Raw genomic sequence first — 19,705 nt, forward strand, 5'->3', positions numbered from 1 at the left:
ATATTTAAATTACAGCATGTCTTCTGCAAAGGCTTCCATGCATATTCTTACTATGTATGAAGAGATTAATAGCGCATAGTGAAATTAAATTATGTCATGATGAGGGAGGCAGATAACTTAGTAAAACAGTTACAGTAATGGACTAGTTTTGTTATTTGGGAAGTAAAATAATTGACGATGGCTGAGATAGAGAGTGTTTTAATTTTAGATTGGTAACAGCAGGGAAGCATTTGCGAAAACTTGATGTTAGTTGACACTCAGAAGAAATATTAGTATTAGAATGTCTTTAGCGAAAGGAATTTTCTGAAGTGTAGCCTCACTTGGAAGTGAAACATGGACGATAGTTAGTACAGACCAGAGAAAACAGAAACTTTTGAAATTTGGTGTCACAGAAGAATGCTGATTGTCAGCTGGTTAGATTGACAAAATGATCTAGCGCTGAATCTGAGGAGAAAATAAATTTGTGGCCCAACTTGACTAGAAGCAGTGCTAGACTGATAGAACACGTCCTGAGCCAACCATGAACCATGAGTAATTAACTTGCCAACGCGCGATGTTGACTTCTCGGAAGGTACTGTCTGCTGCTTACTGGACCGCTAGATGCGTCCTAGGCGTTAAAGCCATTTTATGTTGCGCTATGATTTCAGTGCCAACAGGCATAACGCTCGACTGAAACGTGAAGGATGTAATCTTGACATGTCTCAGCATTTACTGTTTTCTCTGCCGATTTTTCAACCTGGGAAAGCCACTCATTTACAGATGCGCACACTCATAAACACACACACACACACACACACACACACACACACACACACACACACACACACACACACACACACAAACGCGTGTGCACACTGCCAGGACCAATAGCGTCCATTTACCTGAAATGTACTGTACCTCTACTTATGCTCCTTTTGAGTAATGTTAGCAACTCGTATCCAATTGCATCCGCAAGCAGAGCGAGAAGAAAAAAAATATCTAAATGCCTCTATACACTCTTCGCTTCCTCTTATCGTAGGTCATAACCCACAAGTGAGAGACACGGAGATGGCAGTGCAGTTGCGTCACGGCCTGTGCCCTCCGCTGTTCTCATTTTCCATTTCAACAAGGACGGGGCAAATGAAAGTGGCCCGGACGAGTGGACAGGATTGGACGTACATGTCTGCGTATAACCACACTTCGTGACGCGTACACCACGTCTACGCCCGCCACGTCATCCACACAGGTTCTTTGGACTACATTTACACAATCTTCACGCCTGACAGAATTGTGAAGAGAGGTCAGTCTGTTTGCGGCCCTAGCTGGCTACCTGTGTAGGTCACATGATCTGTCAGCATGCCATTACTTTGCGCTCAAGTCAAAGGTGTATCCCAACAACCCTTGTTGTCTTAAAGAACGACAGCAGAACATTTCGGATGAGATTGCATCAATTCCAGTAGTCCAGCTTCGACCTGCCTTCATCAGCTTGTTGAACAGGGCCCAAAAGTGACTGATAAAAGAAGGCCAATGCGTGACTACAGTGAACAGGTCCAGGTGGATGTAGATTTTAGTAGTGGCGTAGAAATGATGGGGCATGCGCATGATTGACTAGCATAGGCGGAGCGTCAAACTGCAAGCAACACATGGTAGGTAGTACTATTCTGTAGAGGAATTTAATGAGCGGAGTCCATCATTCTGTAGGCATTTTGTTTTTACTGGGACCTGCATTGTGCGTGCACAAAAGGAGTATCTGCTATGGTAGCTTGGACCTATTCCCGCATGAAAATTACCTACTTTAGAGCCCATTCTTTTATTAAACAGCTGTTCCGATATCCATGTTTCAGCAGTCCCGATAGCTACTGCTAACACATTATTGTTAACACCTACTGGCCGTACGATGAACTGACTCTTTATTAGGAAATGTCAGAAGAAGGAATCCACTATCGCCCTAAGGAATGAAGTAAAATACGCCCATGTTTTCCCTGATGTTGGTTCTGTAAATGCCAGCATTACAATCCCAGGAACGTCTTCCTATTTTTTCCTCTTGAACTCATCTCTGTTTCTAACGTATTTAAATTGTGTAAGCGTCAGGATCCTGATAAAGCGACTGATCTCGTATCAGCTATGGTTATCTTCCTGAGGATGGTGATATGAATGGTGGCATACAGTGATACTAATAATATTGTTTGTAGCCATTCCGCAAACGTAAACCGTCAAAAAAATCGTAAATTAAAATAGAGATAAAGCAGCCATTAAAACGTGATAGAACTTTGGAAATAATTGCTAAATTACACTCAAATCTTTACTTATGCCTTCAGTAGCCACAGATTCCCCTGCCGGCATATTTTTACTGTCTGTAGATCTACTCTGTACCCTGCTCTTTCTGATGTCATATCCCACCTAGACATTATAGTCAACAACATAGAAAGATATTGTTTACAGCGCAGTGACATTATCCTACCCCACTTGAAATCCTGCCTGAAATGGGAATATTTGTTTCGCAGAGCACTGGAAAACCTGCACGAAGTTGAAGAATCGATTTCCACTTTTGTAATTAATTCGTCACGCGATAATTAATTAGATACGTAATTAATTTTCAGTTTATTTGTTCTCTTAATTGTATGTTTTAATATAACGCAGGGGGTGCTCATACACTCTGCTTGTGACTCACAGATTTATGAAGTGTGTATACCGTATTTTCTCGTATTTTTAACCAAACAAGATGGCACGAGACTTAATAGAATAACCATCCATACTGAGGTTCTCAGTATCTTAAATAAATTAAAATGTACCCTGCCATAGCTGCACTCAAATGGATACCTTTTGTTCCTTGCCTAATTTTATCCGTTTGAATTTTTTCTTCCTACTGTGTTGAGCTTTTTGTCAGCCTTCATTTTCTTATCTTTCAAAATGAAATGTGATCTGAAGGTGTCTATTCCACAACAGAATGCAAGAAATCGGAAAAATGTAACCTTGTTCTGTGTGTCCGCAGAATAACGGAACGGATAACAACAGATTTTACATATTGCTACTCCTAACTGGTCCCTAGTATGGGATGGAGAACAGGAGGAAGTGCACGTATCACAATTAAGAGTTCCCAGAATGGGGAAGACCTAAACTGTTTCAGATTTAAAGATAATGCCCTAACGAAGACTGGATCTCTGGATTATTAACGTGACTGTAGCACACAATGTTATTCCGTCCAAAATTTGAGAGATAACCTTACTGGTATTCCTCCACATAATGCGCTCAGTTATGATGGGACCAATGTCAGTGATGACCCGGGAAAATCACTTGTAATTTACAGACGTGGAGCAAAGAACTTTGAAAAGCTATGGAGTCAATATTCAGCAACAAGTATCGTCATCTGTGGATCACCTGCTGGGGACTGAGTGATACTCCGTGGTGAGCACAGTCAGAAGCTCTGGATACAAAAAGACACAAAATGCCATCCTTCCTGAAAAAAAAAAAAACAAACAAAAATACAATGCTGTGCTGCTGTGGCTCGATGAAACTGCACTTCTTATGTCTGGATCCATTATAGTAACGTTTACACACTGAATTAATTAGCTTCGCTCCCACGTGTCATATGTCTAGAAGGTATTAAAATTCCACTAGGCGATTAAGTAGCATCTTACTTCAGTCCAGAAGTTCTGAGACTCTGTACTGCTCACGGTATAATGTTTATTTTTGTGTCACCGCACTTAACAAACCGACTTTAGCCGCTAGAAGTTGCTTTCTTGAGACTTGTGAAAGTGGCATGGATGTAGATTTTAAGCACATAAAGTCTTTCTATAAGGAATATCGGTTAAAATTATTTTTTAAAAATTCTTTTCCATATTTCAGGACAGGAGATGGGTGGAATTAAGTGTGATATTTCTGCTACTTTTTCAGCCTGTGGTGTTGGGCCATTTATCACTTGTAACTTAAAGATACCAGTATTTCTTATTTTTAATTTCGAATGGTGCTTCTTCAACATAATTGACCTAAAAAATCAAGAGTAGTGATTTATTGTTCAAATTAATAGTGACCCACATCATGTCTCACATATTATCTCAACAAATCGTCTGAACCAATATTCTTGAGATTTGGAGGAAACTTTTCTTGTTGCCAGCACTGTGCACATATCACAAAAGAACATGTGATCAGTCTCACCCCAAAACAAGTATGAGATATACCACCTATGTTTTATTTTTTTATGGCGCTCTGCTAGGAAGGAAAAGGATCCTGACAGAATTTTCTCATACCTTTACCTGTGTTGTGTACATATTTCAGCGTAGTCACCGCGTACACAACTTTCCCAACAGAGTGCGCCCCACTAAGCACAACAGCACAGGCGCAGCGCTCGTCCATCTCCGCACTACGAGATGGCGCTGTCTTAGAGACGGACCAAATTCTGCTTCCGCCGATCCACGTATTAATATGTCTCGCAGCCAATGAGATTGCTGCTAACGTAGAACCTTTTCTCCTCACGGATCACACTCCCGCAGTGATACCTGAACTCTCGAGGTATTATAACGAGTGTACAGACCTCCGATTAGTCAGTCTGCATTAGTCTGCATTAGTCTGTACCAGTCTGCATTAGTCTCTACCAGTCTATAGTCGTTTCAGTCTGCGCCTAATAAGATTATCATATTCCTGTACATAGCCATGAAGATAAATGAATAGACACTTTGTCCAGTATCGGAGATATGTGAAAATAAGGTGAACGTACCAAGACCAAGGGAACTTCAGACTGTCAGTTGTAAACAGCATCCAGAATCAAGTTAAGTAATGTCTATGTTTTTTATTATTTTAATAAATGTATGTCAAAATTAATCAAGTTCTGTTTAAAGTTGGTCACCGTCAATCTGCTACTCTAAGCGTGCAAGTGGCATTTCTATCGTGTGACCTAATGGCAGAAGATAAACACGCCACGATAAGACCACGAGACATATTGCTGACACTCGCATAGAGCGATAAGTCAAATAATCTGATGGTGTGTGTACCAAAGGTCTTACAGTATGCACACCACAACCCGTCATGACCATGTACTAAATTTCGACAGATGCTAACATAGCATGATTCGTGTCTGGAAGCAAAATTCTTAATAAATGATAAATTTCACCTCGTTCCTCATGTAGCGCCACTACCAGGTTATGTGTGAGAGTGTGTGGTGGAAGACTGTAGTAGCCGTCGCTGGCCAGTGACTGTGATGTGTCAGCATTAAGTTTAAGAAAGCGCGCGTGTGAAATTATTGAGAGATATGCTAGCTTCACTCGGCGTAACTTGTCAATTCAGCAATGGTACATGGGGCAGGCATGTCTGCATCCTTAAGCTTTTCATAATGTTGCCGAATATGTGACTAGGACTGGTGCATTGACACAACAAATGTGCTGCTATTTGGTATAAAATGACAAAAAATGAAATGATCGTATGACATTGTTGGCCGGGGGAACAAATGTGTTGCTATTTGGTATAAAATGAAAAAAATGAAGTGATCGTATGTCATTGTTGGCCGGGGAAGTTGGGCCGTCGTATCGCAGGTCCTCTTTAGTTGACGCTACGTCGACGACCTGCGAGTCAATGGTGATGAAGGACACACAACACCCAGTCCGCTGCCGGGAATCGAACCCAGCCCGTATGCATGGTAGGCGGTAACGCTAGCACTACATTACGAAGGCGGGCGCTATTTGGTATAAATAGCAGTTGACTTTGTGTCATAGATTCACAGTCTAGCAGTACCACCGGAATGCAGGGGCACGAACAGACCAGAATATGGCGCAGTGTGGCAACCCGCTGCCCACCTAGGTACCAGCTCCCTACACAAAGTGCACGCCCTCCGGACTCAGCGTCACAGAGCAGCCACCTACTGACATTACGGTGGGCGTGCTTCTTGCCGCTCGACTACGATGCCTTCGTACTGTAGTTTATTGAAGAGGAGTACCACTGCAAGATTACAGTGCGTAGACTGCCCCTTGTCGATTTTATGGCAACATAGCTGCGGGCCTGGCGTCCATTGTAGACGTAGCAAAGCAGGGGGCTAGCACATGTTACTGGTGGCTGGGACGGCACTAGAAACTGGCTGACTACCGGTCCACTCCTATGCAGCCGCAGAACCACTGTATCAGTTGCAAATAAAGTGTTAATTTTGACAGCCGCTTCTTCCTGGGCTTCATCGGCCTTCCATCCAGCCTCACTCCGTGAGAACGTAGCCTCCTGTCCACACTACCGAGGTCAGCTTCACATGATTAGAAATTTTACGGGCTGCTTTCAGAGTCTTTGCAGAGGGAGAGAACTATAGTAATGCGGAATTGTAATGTTGGTAATGTGTGCGTGACGGACGATGCCGTCCTTCATCGTCAACAACTAAGCAATGATGATGAAGTCATAACACGTCCATCAGTGTCAAAAATGCAGCTGTTACATGGGCCTGAGTGCATTATCCAATAGGCGACAACAGCACTTTCCCGTCGACTCTCGCTGTATATGGGATGGTTTGAAGAAATTAGTATTATACTTTGTTTACGACTATATTTCCACTTCGGTAACATTTCTGCCACATGGTACAATTATTACTGTAAGGCACACAGTTTTTAACACTTTCACTATTAGTTTCTTTTTCATAGTGAAATACAATTATTTATGTTTTTATCGGTTCACTTTATAGACAAAAGTAACAATTTGAATAAAAAATTATTTCCCTTCATTTAGTTTTCCAGTAAGGAGAGCGATGGGACAAAAAGGTTGTCCATAAATACTTCGGGTGTTTCAGAAGACCCTGCGTGGAAACTACATGGCACAAAGGAGGCAGACACATCTCTCCATGTTTTTAACTCACGTTACACGTGCTCAATATAGCCGTTTATGATGCGGCAAACGTAAGTGCGTTCGTGCAATTCATTAAGAAGAACTGTCGAGAAAGGCGAAACAGCAGCCCACTTTGGAAATATGTTCATTGGGTTGACTATCTGGAGGCGAGAACTAATTCGATGCAACAACATGGAGCGAAGGGTTAACTATGAAACATGAAGACAGCAAAACCTAAAGAAACATTCTATAATAACAGGAATCTTGCTAGCACTAAGCAGAATTTCCTTTCGCTAGTGGGGCACTGATACATTCCATGACATGCAGCAAATTCTCAAAGGTTCTCTGATAACCTATTGTAGGGCACATAACTCCCATTAATTGTGAAAGGGTTTTTTTCATACGTGACATTCGCGCGATCTCAGACTCCAGTGGTTAATGTTCACTGATACAGAACTGTTCAACTGTTTTTATAACGACTTTTACTATCTTGACTGATATTTTATCGTATTTTGCAAATGAAAAATATTCAACTTATCAGTTTTTTGGCACTCACGTCACATCAGCAAATTTAGTACAGCCATGCAAAAATCACGGCTTACCTGCTTGTGGTTCGTCAATGTAGCATATAGCATTTCACGAGACTCACTATATACTAATCTGTCTGATGCTTTCCTCGCACAATCTTCAGGGAATGTGAAATTCATACATTGTTCGATAGTGAAGTCTTCGCCATTACTTCACTTCCATTTTATTACCTGTATCCAGTCCCGGAAGTAGTTTCTGTGATTCTCTTTACAATTAGCCTGTAATTGAATCTGCATATCCATGGCGTCAATGTACGAGCAAGTAAGAAAGTTTCATCTTAAATTTTACATATATGGCGTATTACTAACTCTAATAATTCATATCAGTTGTAGGTTATCTTCACTGAAACAAAATATTAAGCTACACGATTACTAGTTTATTTATTTGCATGCGTGGGTGTACAGACATTAATGACGAAATAAATTCGAAATAAATTCGCCGAATACGAATATCTTGGCATAAGTTTTGTTAGGTGTAGATGTACTACCTAACAGGTACATTACATATCAATAATCCAATTAAAAAAGCGGCATAGGATGTCTAACTTTTTACTCTGTTTAGTGCTGTTACGTCAGGCAACAATCACATCTTCGTTCTCAGTTAGTCGCCACTTAGCGTGTTATTGCATAGATCTTACAATAAACATTAATGTCTTGCAATAGCCGGCCGAAGTGGACGAGCGGTTCTAGGCGCTACAGTCTGGAACCGAGAAACCGCTACGGTCGCAGGTTCGAATCCTGGCTCGTGCATGGATGTGTGTGATTTCCTTAGGTTAGTTAGGTTTAAGTAGTTCTAAGTTCTAGGGGACTAACGACCTCAGAAGTTAAGTCCCGTGTTGCTCAGAGCCATTTGAACCATCTTTTTGTCTTGCAATATGGGTTAACAGCTACTATGAATTTATTAAAATGATGTGATGTCCGCTTTTAGCTGTAATTGTTTCGATTTCGCTGTGCAATTCGGCATTTCTGCTATTTTTAAGCGTAAGGTTTGGTATTAAATCGAGTCGCAGAAATAGGTTGAAAATGACGTTCTTATGCTACTTTTCGTTATGGTACCATTTTGATTATTATTAATAAAATTAATAGATTTATTATTGACATACATGTGAATAATTTACTACTTTTATAAGTATTAGTTTAATGGGATGGATCGATTGAGTTGTGCGGAGTTTTAGTTATTGCATGTTTGACATAACCTGTACAGATTAATTATTTATTTTCCATCGGTTTCCGTCGTAGCAACCAACCTCACAAGAAGGAATAAAGCTGTACAGATAGATGTGTATACAATTAAACTGCCCATGGGATCAACTGAAAACTATCGGAGTCATAAAATGTTGACAAAACAGGCCATGATTTAGATACTAGCACTGTGGTTAAACACAACGATCGTTAACGGTGTAACACTGTATACTGTATACTGGCAGGAGCAGCCAAGATGATCCTCTTCCTGAGATAGGAGCCGATGTAGATATTTTACTAACAAGGAAGCCCTTGAATGCAGGGTGGCAAGTTCAATTTTCATTAAGGCTCATTTGAAAGTGTTGTGTTAACAATTATGACAGGAAAAAAATTAGTGCTAATAACTCACCATGTGCATCATGAAGGTGATAGAAAATGAGTGTACGCGAGATGCAGAGATCAACTTTCTGTGGGAGATATGTATTACTTTTCACAAAATGAACACTGTCGACATTCGAGAAATGTTCAGAATAAACCATTAATTTGCACCATGAACACCGAATGAGAAATGGCTCGCCACAGTGACCAAGAAAGTTCGCACCATCAAGACCGAAGGCGAACGCCTTGGAAACTACAAACAGTGCAGGACGTTCAGCTAGGTAGGCACTCCTAAGGAATGCAAATGGAATTACACTGAAGAGCCGAAGAACCTGGTACACCTGCCTAATATAGTGCAGGGCCTCCGACCGCGCAGAAGTGCCGCAACAACTGTTCAACTGTTTGTGAAGTCTTATGGGACTTAACTGCTAAGGTCATCAGTCCCTAAGCTTACACACTACTTAACCTAAATTATCCTAAGGACAAACACACACACATGCCCGAGGGAGGACTCGAACCTCCACCGGGACCAGCCGCTCAGTCCATAACTGCAGCGCCCTAGACCGCTTGGCTAATCCCGTGCGGCTGCCGCAACACGACGTGGTGTGTACTCGACTAAAGTAGTGCTGGAGGGAACTGAATCCTGCAGGGCCGTCCATAAATCCGTAAGAGTATGAGGGGGTGGAGATCTCTTCTGAACAGTACGTTGCATGTGATCACAGTGTTATAACCAGGAATAACACAATAACCTCTTCAGTCTGGTATATTAAATCACAAATCACTTTTTAACAATTATGTTGGCGAAGCGTCTACCCAGGCTCACACTCAGGAGTAATGCAGAATTAAAGTTTGGTTATACAAATGTCCGAATGTGTATGGTGGGGTGCACGTCCCGTAATTATTCCCAAGTCCAGTGAAGTTCAGTCTCTCCGAGTGAAGTCGCAAGAATTTCCGCCGAGCAGCCAGGTAACCTCGAGTGGTGCGGCGAGTCATCCACAAGCAGCTGGAACACGGCGTACTGCACTTCCCGATGAGAACTGTTGTTTGTGGCGGCGGTCGGGTTTATATAAGGCTTGCTAGTTAATGGAGCCGTCGGCTGGGGTCGCTGTTTTCCAGGGAAAACCAATCGCAATGTTTCCTGGCGTAGCCAATTGCTGTGTGCTGACAAACGCGCGCGCGCGAAGGCAGCCAGCGATGGTAGCCGCGAGCCGCCCGGAGAAGTGCGGCCAGCGATGTATTTATCGGCCACGTAAGGGAGCGTGCGTGTGAAGACGGCCAGCGATGGAAGCAGCGGGCCGCCCAGAGAAGTGCGGCCAGCGATGTATTTGGCGGCCGCGTACTGGAGCGCGTTGTTCGGTGTTTGTTAGAAGTGGTGTATACCACACACAGATATGCTCAATAATGTTCATGTCTGGGGAGTTTGGCGGCCAGCGGAAGTGTTTAAACTCAGAAGACTGTTCATGGATCCACTCTGTAGCAATTCTGGACGTGTGGGGTGTTGCATTGTCCTGCTGGAATCGCCCGAATCCGAATGCACAGTGGGCATGAATAGATGATAAAGGTGATCAGACAGGATGCTTACCTACGTGTCACCTGTCAGTCCTGTATCTAGACGTATCAGTTGTCCCACATCCCTCCAACTGCACACGCCCCACACCATTACAGAGGCTCCACCAGCTTGAAAAATCCCCTGGTGACATACAAGGTCAAGTGGCGCAGTTGTTGGATCGGTTAATGCTGTTAGAATGGCAGGTAACCAAGATTTAAGTCAGCTTAATCGTGGTGTAACAGTCGGCGCACGAGCGATGGGACACAGCATTTCCGAGATAGCGATGAAGTGGAGATTTTCCAGTACGACCATTTCACGAGTGTACCGAGTATATCAGGAATTTGGTAAAACATCAAATCTCCGAGATATCAGCCCCAGGAAAAAGATCCTGCAAGAACGGGAGCAGCGACGACTGAAGAGAGTCGTTCAACGTGACAGAAGTACAACCCTTCCGCACATTGCTGCAGATTTCAATACTGGGCCATCAACAAGAGTCGGCGTGCGAACCATTCAACCAAACATCATCGATATGGGCTTTCGGAGCCGAAGGCTCGCTCGTGTACCCTTGATGACTGCACCACACAAAGCTTTACGCATCACCTGGGCTCGTCAGCAGCGACAATAGACTGTTGATGACTGGAAACATGTTGCCTGGTCGGACGAGTCACGTTTCAAATTGTATCGAGCGCATGGACGTGTACGGGTATGGAGACAACCTCGTGAATCCATGGACTGCTGATGACCCAGCACTGAAATCTGCGGGGAAGAGTTGTACTTCTGTCGCTTTGAACGAGTCTCTTCAGTCGTCGTTGGTCCCGTTCTTGCAATATCTTTTTCCGGCCGCAGCGCTGAAGGAAATTTGACGTTTTACCGGTTTCCTGATATTCGAGGTACACTCGTGAAATCGTCGTACATGAAAATCCGCACTTCATCGCTACCTCGGAGATGCTGTGTCCCATCGCTAGTGCGGCGACTATAACAGCACTTTCAAACTCAGTGTAAGCTTGATAATCTGCCATTGCAGCAGCAGTAACCGATGTAACAGCTGTGGCTGACACTTGTCTTATATAGGCGCTACCGGCCGCAGCGCAGTATTCTGTCTGTTTGCATATCTCTGTATTTGAATACGCGTGCCTATACCAGCTTTTTTGGCGCTTCATTGTATCTGCTATCTTTACTTTCAGACCTTCCAGTTGCTGCTCCACAGCTCCACACGCGTGATCTGGTGCGTAAGCTTACTCGTGAGCAAACGGTGACTGTGGGTGTGGTGGCTTCTGTTGGCAGAGCCGGACTTCGTGGGGTCGTTCGAGAGCGGCGAGCATGTGGTGTTCTTCCTGCGCGAGCCGGCCGTCGAGTACATCAACTGCGGCAAGCGCGTGTACTCGCGCGTGGCGCGCGTCTGCAAGGCCGACACGGGCGGCAAGAACGTGCTCGCACACAACTGGGCCACCTTCCTCAAGGCGCGCCTCAACTGCTCGCTGCCCGGCGAGTTCCCCTTCTACTTCGACGAGATACGTAAGTCCCACAGCACATCACTCTCACTACAACCCAGAACTGCTCGCAACCCTTTGAGTTTTGGTACTATTTCCTCGAAACGAGAAGTCTAGAACACCTTTTTCTCACTATGAGAATGTGCTACCCGAAAATGTCGCCGTATTGCTCACGGTCCTGTACACCTGTGTGCCTCGCAAAGAGAGCTGCTTCTACTTGTCCCTACTCTAGTCCCGAAACACGTCAGTCACTACAGTCTCATTCCCTCAAGTTCACATTCAGCCTCCTAAACTCATCACTCTCGCTACGAGAATGAGCTGGTCTACAACTGAGCCCCTACCCTCAAGGCACAAGGCCCAGCTTAACTGTTTGGTGCCAGCAGAGATCACATTTCACGTCTACTAGGTACGAAAATCCCAAGACATGCCATTCCACTACACGGAACTGCTAGCGCGTGGTATTTATAATCGGTTTCAACTGTTAGCTTCCTGGTAAGTTACACTTACAGAGCGCTACTTAACGCTATGTTTACTTCTTACCTATCCTCCTTTTTTCATTTTTTTAGTATTTACTCTAACGAGATATGATCAATGGATAATTAGTCCACATGATTAAGAAATTAATTGATTTATTTCAATTTCAAGGACAGATGCCCTAGACTGTCATCGCACTCGGCAGCTGCCATAAGGGAGTGATATCATGGACGGCGTCTGTCGGCGAATATCGTGGACTAAAGTAAACTAAATGCGTATGGCATGCTTGGCTGGGAGTCCCTCAACACGGTTCAGCCGCTTGTACGAGAGTGGGTCAAATGCAAACCTTAAATATTTTTTAAGTATTATTTATTGTGCAAAAGTGGTACAAATCTGTATAACTTTTCAACATAATCTCCCCCACGCTCAATGCAAGTCCTCCAGCGCTTACAAAGTGCACAAATTCCTTAAAAAAAAATTATTTTGGTAGTCTGCGCAACCACTCATGCACCGCGTGGCGTACCTCTTCATCACAACGGAACTTTCCTCGCATTGCGTCTTTGAGTGGTCCAAACATATGGAAATCACTTGGTGATGAGGAATGGCGCCATTCCTTGCTCACTCTCTTCGTTTCTGGTTGGTGGAAGTGAACCCAGGTTTCGTCCCCAGTAACGATTCTTGCAAGGAAGCCATCACCTTCTCGTTCACAGCGCCGAAGATTTCCTCACAAGCATCAACACGTCGTTCTCTCATTTCAGTAGTCAGCTGCCGTGGCACCCATCTTGCAAACACTTTGTGAAACTGGAGCACATCGTGCACAATGTGGTGTCCTGACTAATCTGTAAACATGCTGCAATGTCATTCAGTGTCACTCGGCCGTTTTCCTTCACTATGGCTTCAACTGCTGCAATGTTCTGTGGAGTTACAACTTGTTGTGTCTTACCTGGACGAGGAGCATTTTCGACTGGAGTCACACTATTTGCGAACTTCCTACTCCATTCGTAGACCTGCTGCTGTGACAAACATGCATCACCGTACTGAACCTTCATTCGTAAATTAATTTCAATAGGTTTCAGACCTTCACAGAACGCTGTTCTTCCCTGGTGCAAGTCGCAATTGGGGCGGCCATCTTTATACTGATACTGCGACGGTATGTGTGCATCTGCACTATGCTGCCACCTACAGGCCATTCTGCACACTGTTTGTAGCACGCTTACCAACTTACAGGATAACGGCGCGAAATTTCGAGTTGTTATTACAAATTTAAGGTTTTCATTTGACTCACCCTCGTTGCAACTTCTTTCAATTGGGCACCGCTTCCGCGACATCCACGTCCTACACAGGGAATGGGTACCTGCTGTTTAACGTGGAAACTGAGCCACGTGCTGTTCTTGGATTATATCTACATAGTCGACAGAGCAAAGACAGAAAGGAGAATTCCAGTGTCTGACCGGAATTCGATCCCATTACCTTACAGTCTCCAGGTTCGCTCTAGGCAACTAGAGCACCTAGCCCGATATTAATTTGAAATTTATTTTGTTGTAATCACACTTTGTCTATATATTGTATTTTGAGTCAGAGACATGGGAAGAAAGACTGGTGTTTCGCTATACCAGTATGGAAAAGTGTCTAAGAGTCATAGTTAGAAAAGGTGAAGCACGAGTGATTCAGATTGGGATGTCAATGCGGATTGTAGATTCGATCAAAATCTGTGTCGTATCTCGGACTCTCAGGCTAGCTTCCTAGCTTCTCTCCGTAGGCCAACTGTTCACGAAGAATATATTTTCACTTATGTGATGTGTACTTCGTTCACTGTCCAGTCAAATTATTGTGACCACCTGTCAGAAGTCTGAATAACCACCTTTTGCTACGCAAGACGTGCAGGAAGAGAGTCAGTGACGATCTGGAAGGTACCGTCAGGGATGTGGGGCCATGCCGACTCTCGAACCGTCGATAGGTGCGCTAGGATTCTCGGCTAACGTCGTATGACGAAAACCTCGCACCTACACCGCCAGCTGTGTGATATGCTGCAAAGTTCTTCCACATGTAAGGATGGATATGGTCCCCAAGGATAGATGAATAACATTGTTGATACATTGTGCCTTCCCCAATGACGAGATCATCAACGGAATGCCATGAAAACATTCCCCAGCCCATAACGGTGTTTGCTTTCGAACGTTTCATGCCCTACACACCAACGGTCATCTGTCCGATGGAACAAAGAACTTGACTCATTTGAAAAGGCCACACGGAATCACTCAGTAGAGGTCCAGTTGAGATACTGGCGTGCAAATTCCACCCTTCATCGTCCATGAACAACAGTCAGCTTGGGTGCATGAACTAGGCGCCTGCTTCACAGGCCGGACGACGTGATGTGCACTGAACAGTCGTTGAGGAGACACTGTTGTCCAACCCTTGGTTCGTCTGGGTGGCCAGTTGCTCACCAGTTGTTCATCTACTCACTCGAACATATTTCCGCTGCCGTCGTTCATCCATGTCATTTGTGTCCCGTTGTGCTTCACACTTGTCTCGATTCTGGTATTGGATTGTGTCGTATTGCAGTGCACGGTATACTTTAACCACAGCAGCACGCGAACGGTTTGTAAACTTAGCCGTTTCGGAAATGCTCCCACCCGTGGCCCGAAAGCCAATGATCATGCCCCTCTGGATGTCAGATTACTCGCTCCGGTTCCGAATTACGACAACGAATGCCCCCTTCACTGACGTGCTTCTGCACACCCTCCACTGCTATTGCTGCCGCCTGCTGTTTATTTATTTCTTTACACGTCAAGGTCCATAGGACCAAATTGAGGAGCAAATCTCCAAGGTCATGGAACGTGTCAGTGAATGAAATTACAGCATAAAAGTAATGACAGGTAAAAATAAAATGTCTGTGAACCCAGAAAAAGTCAAGGTGTAAATTTAGGTAAACGCAGTCAACAATATAACATAAGAATCAGCTAAATGTTGCAAGGAATTCATCAACAGAATAAGAGGACTGACCCATGAGGAAGCACTTCAGTTAGTGTCGGTGAGTGGTTAATGTACATCGACGTCGAACATAGGCAGTGGTCACATTAATAGAGGGTGGGGCAAAGAAAAGTGCCTCGACATTTTGAAACCGTTTGTGGCAGCATTAACGGAGGAGGGAAAAAACCTACCGTTACTCCATCAACATGGACCAAATGCCCATACAGTCAGCCGAATCTTGGAGCATATTTTCACAATCTTCACGCCTGACAAGAGTTGTTAGCAGACTTCAATCTGATCGCAACCTTAGATGTCCACCCAGGTCACCTGATCTAGCAGTGTACGATTACTTTGTGTGGAGAGCTTTGAAGTCTAAGGTATATTGCAACCAACCCTCCCAGTATGAAAGACCTGCAGCAGAACATTACAGGTGAGATTGCAGGAATTCCAGCGGTCAAGCTTCGATCTACCTTGAGCAACTTGCTGACCATGACCCAGAAGTGCCAAGATGTCAATGATGGCCACTTTCAACATCTGCTGTAGTCTGATTAGTACTGTATCTCCCTTCCTCTGCTGTGTTTCTTTGTACGCTACAATTCTGTTCTCCGGGCCACTTTTTTTACAGCACCACGTATAACTGCACCGTGTATAAACCGAGTCGCCTGTCATGGGCTCACGACGTGAGAGGATTATTACGGTTAGTGAGATTATTACTGCTTTCCTTATACGTCCCGCTTAGAACTACTATTGTGTATATTAAAACCGAAATCCAGATGACATCGGCCAAAGACGGGAGGTTTATAGCATGCTGAAACTGCGCACAGAGCAACGGCAATAATCAGGTTTAGTCTTAAATAGGATGCTAATTCTCTAAACATTCGTTTACTCAAATCATTCGCAAATATGATGGAGTAATATCCTCAGCTTCACAACCTATTTCGTCCCAATACAATGCATAACAGAGTACGCTACTAAGATTGCCATCTAGTAACGAGGTGCAGTACAAAATGAGACGTGCTGAGCATTACGTCACCTGCCTCTTTGCAGTAGTTAAGGGGAATGTATAGAGATCAGTGAAAAAACTACAGTTTGTTAGATTCCTTTCCAGATGTGAAAGTAAAACTAAATTATAGGTTACTACAAGTCAAAAGTTAGCTAAGAAATAAGAGAAGTTCTTGTATTATTACATTTGTACACGTAACTAAACGCTTACCTTGGCACACCTAACCTTGAGCTAGTGCAGTTAGTTAACGGATCTAACTATTGATGACACGCTGAACCACATTACACTCTGCTGGAATGAAGCGATAGTTCATATCTGTGTCAATCCATTCAGAATTACGTTTTCTTTGTTTTCCTTAAACCATTCCAGGCAACTGGTGGCATACATACTCTGAAAGGGCAACGGCGATTTGCTTCCCGAAAGTTATGCAAGTGCATGTACCTGTGCATTGTCTGTAATGACTTCATTGTCTGCTGGACGTAAGTATTACTCTTCCTTCCTTCAGAAAAGCCTTAGATTAAGGATGCGAAAGTCTTTTTCGTTTTCATCTAGTTACCAAATCATATGCGTCGCAAGAAACCTATCCTTTTCCGGAATTTTACTTGACACTGTTGAAGCAAATTCATTACACGGTAGCTCACAGGCCTCCATAGGATAACAATCAGTATTCTTTCTATGACAGAAACCCATTTACTAGATTTGTTCTTACAATTTTCCCTCTGTCATCCATTTCATTAATTTATCTTCTTATTTACTTTTTCAGTTCTTCTTATGCATATTAAAATGGACAGGATACTTTCTCGATTCGATTTATAACCAAAACACTTCCGTAGGGGGTGTAGAAATCAGGATGTAGTGTTCTGCGTTAAGTTCACTGCATGACAAAAAATTTAAGGATCCAGAAGATATGATCATAAATATGACTTCGTACACGTAGACGCAACCGGCGGATATGTAAATTAATGTGGAGTTGCAATTCCCTGTGACAGGCAGAAAGGCCACCAAAGTGCATTAGTGTTGTTAATGGTTTAGTGTTATTACCAGGCTTGGTAGGCTGAATGCTTTTTGTGAAGAAGTAAGAGATGCCAAGTATACGTGTGAGACAGCGTTATCACCTGAGAGAAACTAAAAGGGGCCTACTGGTCGACTCGTGCAATATCCAGATTTGGAGTGCATTCGGACATGACAGTGGCCTCATCGTGTACTGCATGGGATATTGAGGGCGAGCGGACTCATTGTCACGTTCCCGGTCGTGACATGTGACCACCACAAATGAGGCTCTTTGCACTGTGCACCAAGTACACAGTAACCCCTTCACATCCTCACTGGTCACGTCAGAACAAGTAGTGTGCTCTCTGCGTCAGTTTGTGTTATCCTGCACCACTGCCCGGAGACTAGCAACAGCCGGATTAGGAAATTCCCGTCTCGCGAGTAGGCTGCCGTTAACTGCACAACACAAACGGCTACATTTGGAGTGCTGCAGGACCTCCCGGCATGCACTGCTGATGACTGGCGTCGCATTGTTTTCAACGACGACTGGCGGTTCTGCACTACCACAAATCACCATCGTCGGCGGTATGACGGGACCTGAGGTGACGTTCCATTCTTCCAGTGCGTAGATGAGACACAGCGTTGTTGCACCTGGCGTCAAGGTGCTGAGGAGCCATCAGGTACGACTTCAGTTTACGGCCCGTAGTAACTGAGGGAATTCTGACAGCACAACGATACGTCACGTACATCCAGCGTCCTCACGTGTTACCTCCTGTATAACGGGATCGTAGTGCCATTCTTGAGCAGGACAATACTTGTCCCCACACGGCACATGTCACTATGAAATGTCTGCGTGGTACTGAGGTACTCCTGTGACAAAACAACTCCCCATATTTGTCCCGTGTTCAACACCAGTTGGACCAGCTTAGACATCATCTCCGTCGCACTACCACCACCAACAAAAGTTGTGGACCAGCTTACCTCAGGAGAGCAGGCAACGATTTTACGGCAGCCTTTCAACACCGAATCAGTGCAGGCATCCAGACCAGAGTGCCTGCATCGCCATACCTCTAAGTGGGCTTACACTGCTAAGTTCTTTGTAAACACTTTGCGCCACTGCAATCGCCAAAGAAACTGGTATAGCCATGCGTATTCAGATACAGAGATATGCAAACAGGCAGAATACGGCGCTGCGATCGGCAACGCCTATACAGGGTGTTACAAAAAAGTACGGCCAAACTTCCAGGAAACATTCCTCACACATAAAGAAAGAAAATATATTATGTGGACATGTGTCCGGAAACGCTTACTTCCCATGTTAGAGCTCATTTTATTATTTCTCTTCAAATCACATTCATCATGGAATGGAAACACACAGCAACAGAACGTACCAGCGTGACTTCAATCACTTTGTTACAGGAAATGTTCAAAATGACCTCCGTTAGCGTGGATACATGCATCCACCCTCCGTCGCATGTAATCCCTGATGCGCTGATGCAGCCCTGGAGAATGGCGTATTGTATCACAGCCGTCCACAATACGAGCACGAAGAGTCTCTATATTTGGTACCGGGGTTGCGTAGACAAGAGCTTTCAAATGTCCCCATAAATGACAGTCAAGAGGGTTGAGGTCAGGAGAGCGTGGAGGCCATGGAACTGGTCCGCCTCTACCAATCCATCGGTCACCTAATCTGTTGTTGAGAAGCGTACGAACACTTCGACTGAAATGTGCAGGAGCTCCATCGTGCATAAACCACATGTTGTGTCGTACTTATCAAGGTACATGTTCTAGCAGCACAGGTAGATTATCCCGTATGAAATCATGATAACGTGCTCCAGTGAGCGTAGGTGGAAGAACATGGGGCCCAATAAAGACATCACCAACAATGCCAGCCCACACATGTTGATTGTGAAAATTTACAATTTGATCACGTTGGAATGAAGCCTCATCCGTAAAGAGAACATTTGCACTGAAATGAGGATTGACACATTGTTGGATGAACCATTCGCAGAATTGTACCCGTGGAGCCCAATCAGCTGCTGATAGTGCCTGCACACGCTGTACATGGTACGGAAACAACTGGTTCTCCCGTAGCACTCTCCATACAGTGACGTGGTCAACGATACCTCGTACAGCAGCAACTTCTCTGACGCTGACATTAGGGTTATCGTCAACTGCACGAAGAACTGCCTCGTCCATTGCAGATGTCCTCGTCGTTCTAGGTCTTCCCCAGTAGCGAGTCATAGGCTGGAATGTTCCGTGCTCCCTAAGACGCCAATCAATTGCTTCGAACGTCTTCCTGTCGGGACACCTT

General features: G+C 44.3%; 1 protein-coding gene across 1 annotated transcript in view; it reads left to right on the forward strand.

Annotated features, from left to right (window-relative positions):
• The window catches only part of LOC124805421 (semaphorin-2A-like), a 1,298,470-nt gene that overhangs the window by 1,170,121 nt on the left and 108,644 nt on the right, over window positions 1-19,705 (forward strand). The window contains exon 7 of the mRNA XM_047265983.1: window positions 11,749-11,979. Coding sequence (XP_047121939.1) covers window positions 11,749-11,979 — 231 coding nt within the window. The remainder of the gene's footprint in view (window positions 1-11,748; window positions 11,980-19,705) is intronic.

This window comes from Schistocerca piceifrons, chromosome 7, assembly GCF_021461385.2.
Source record: "Schistocerca piceifrons isolate TAMUIC-IGC-003096 chromosome 7, iqSchPice1.1, whole genome shotgun sequence".
Lineage (NCBI taxonomy): Eukaryota > Metazoa > Arthropoda > Insecta > Orthoptera > Acrididae > Schistocerca > Schistocerca piceifrons.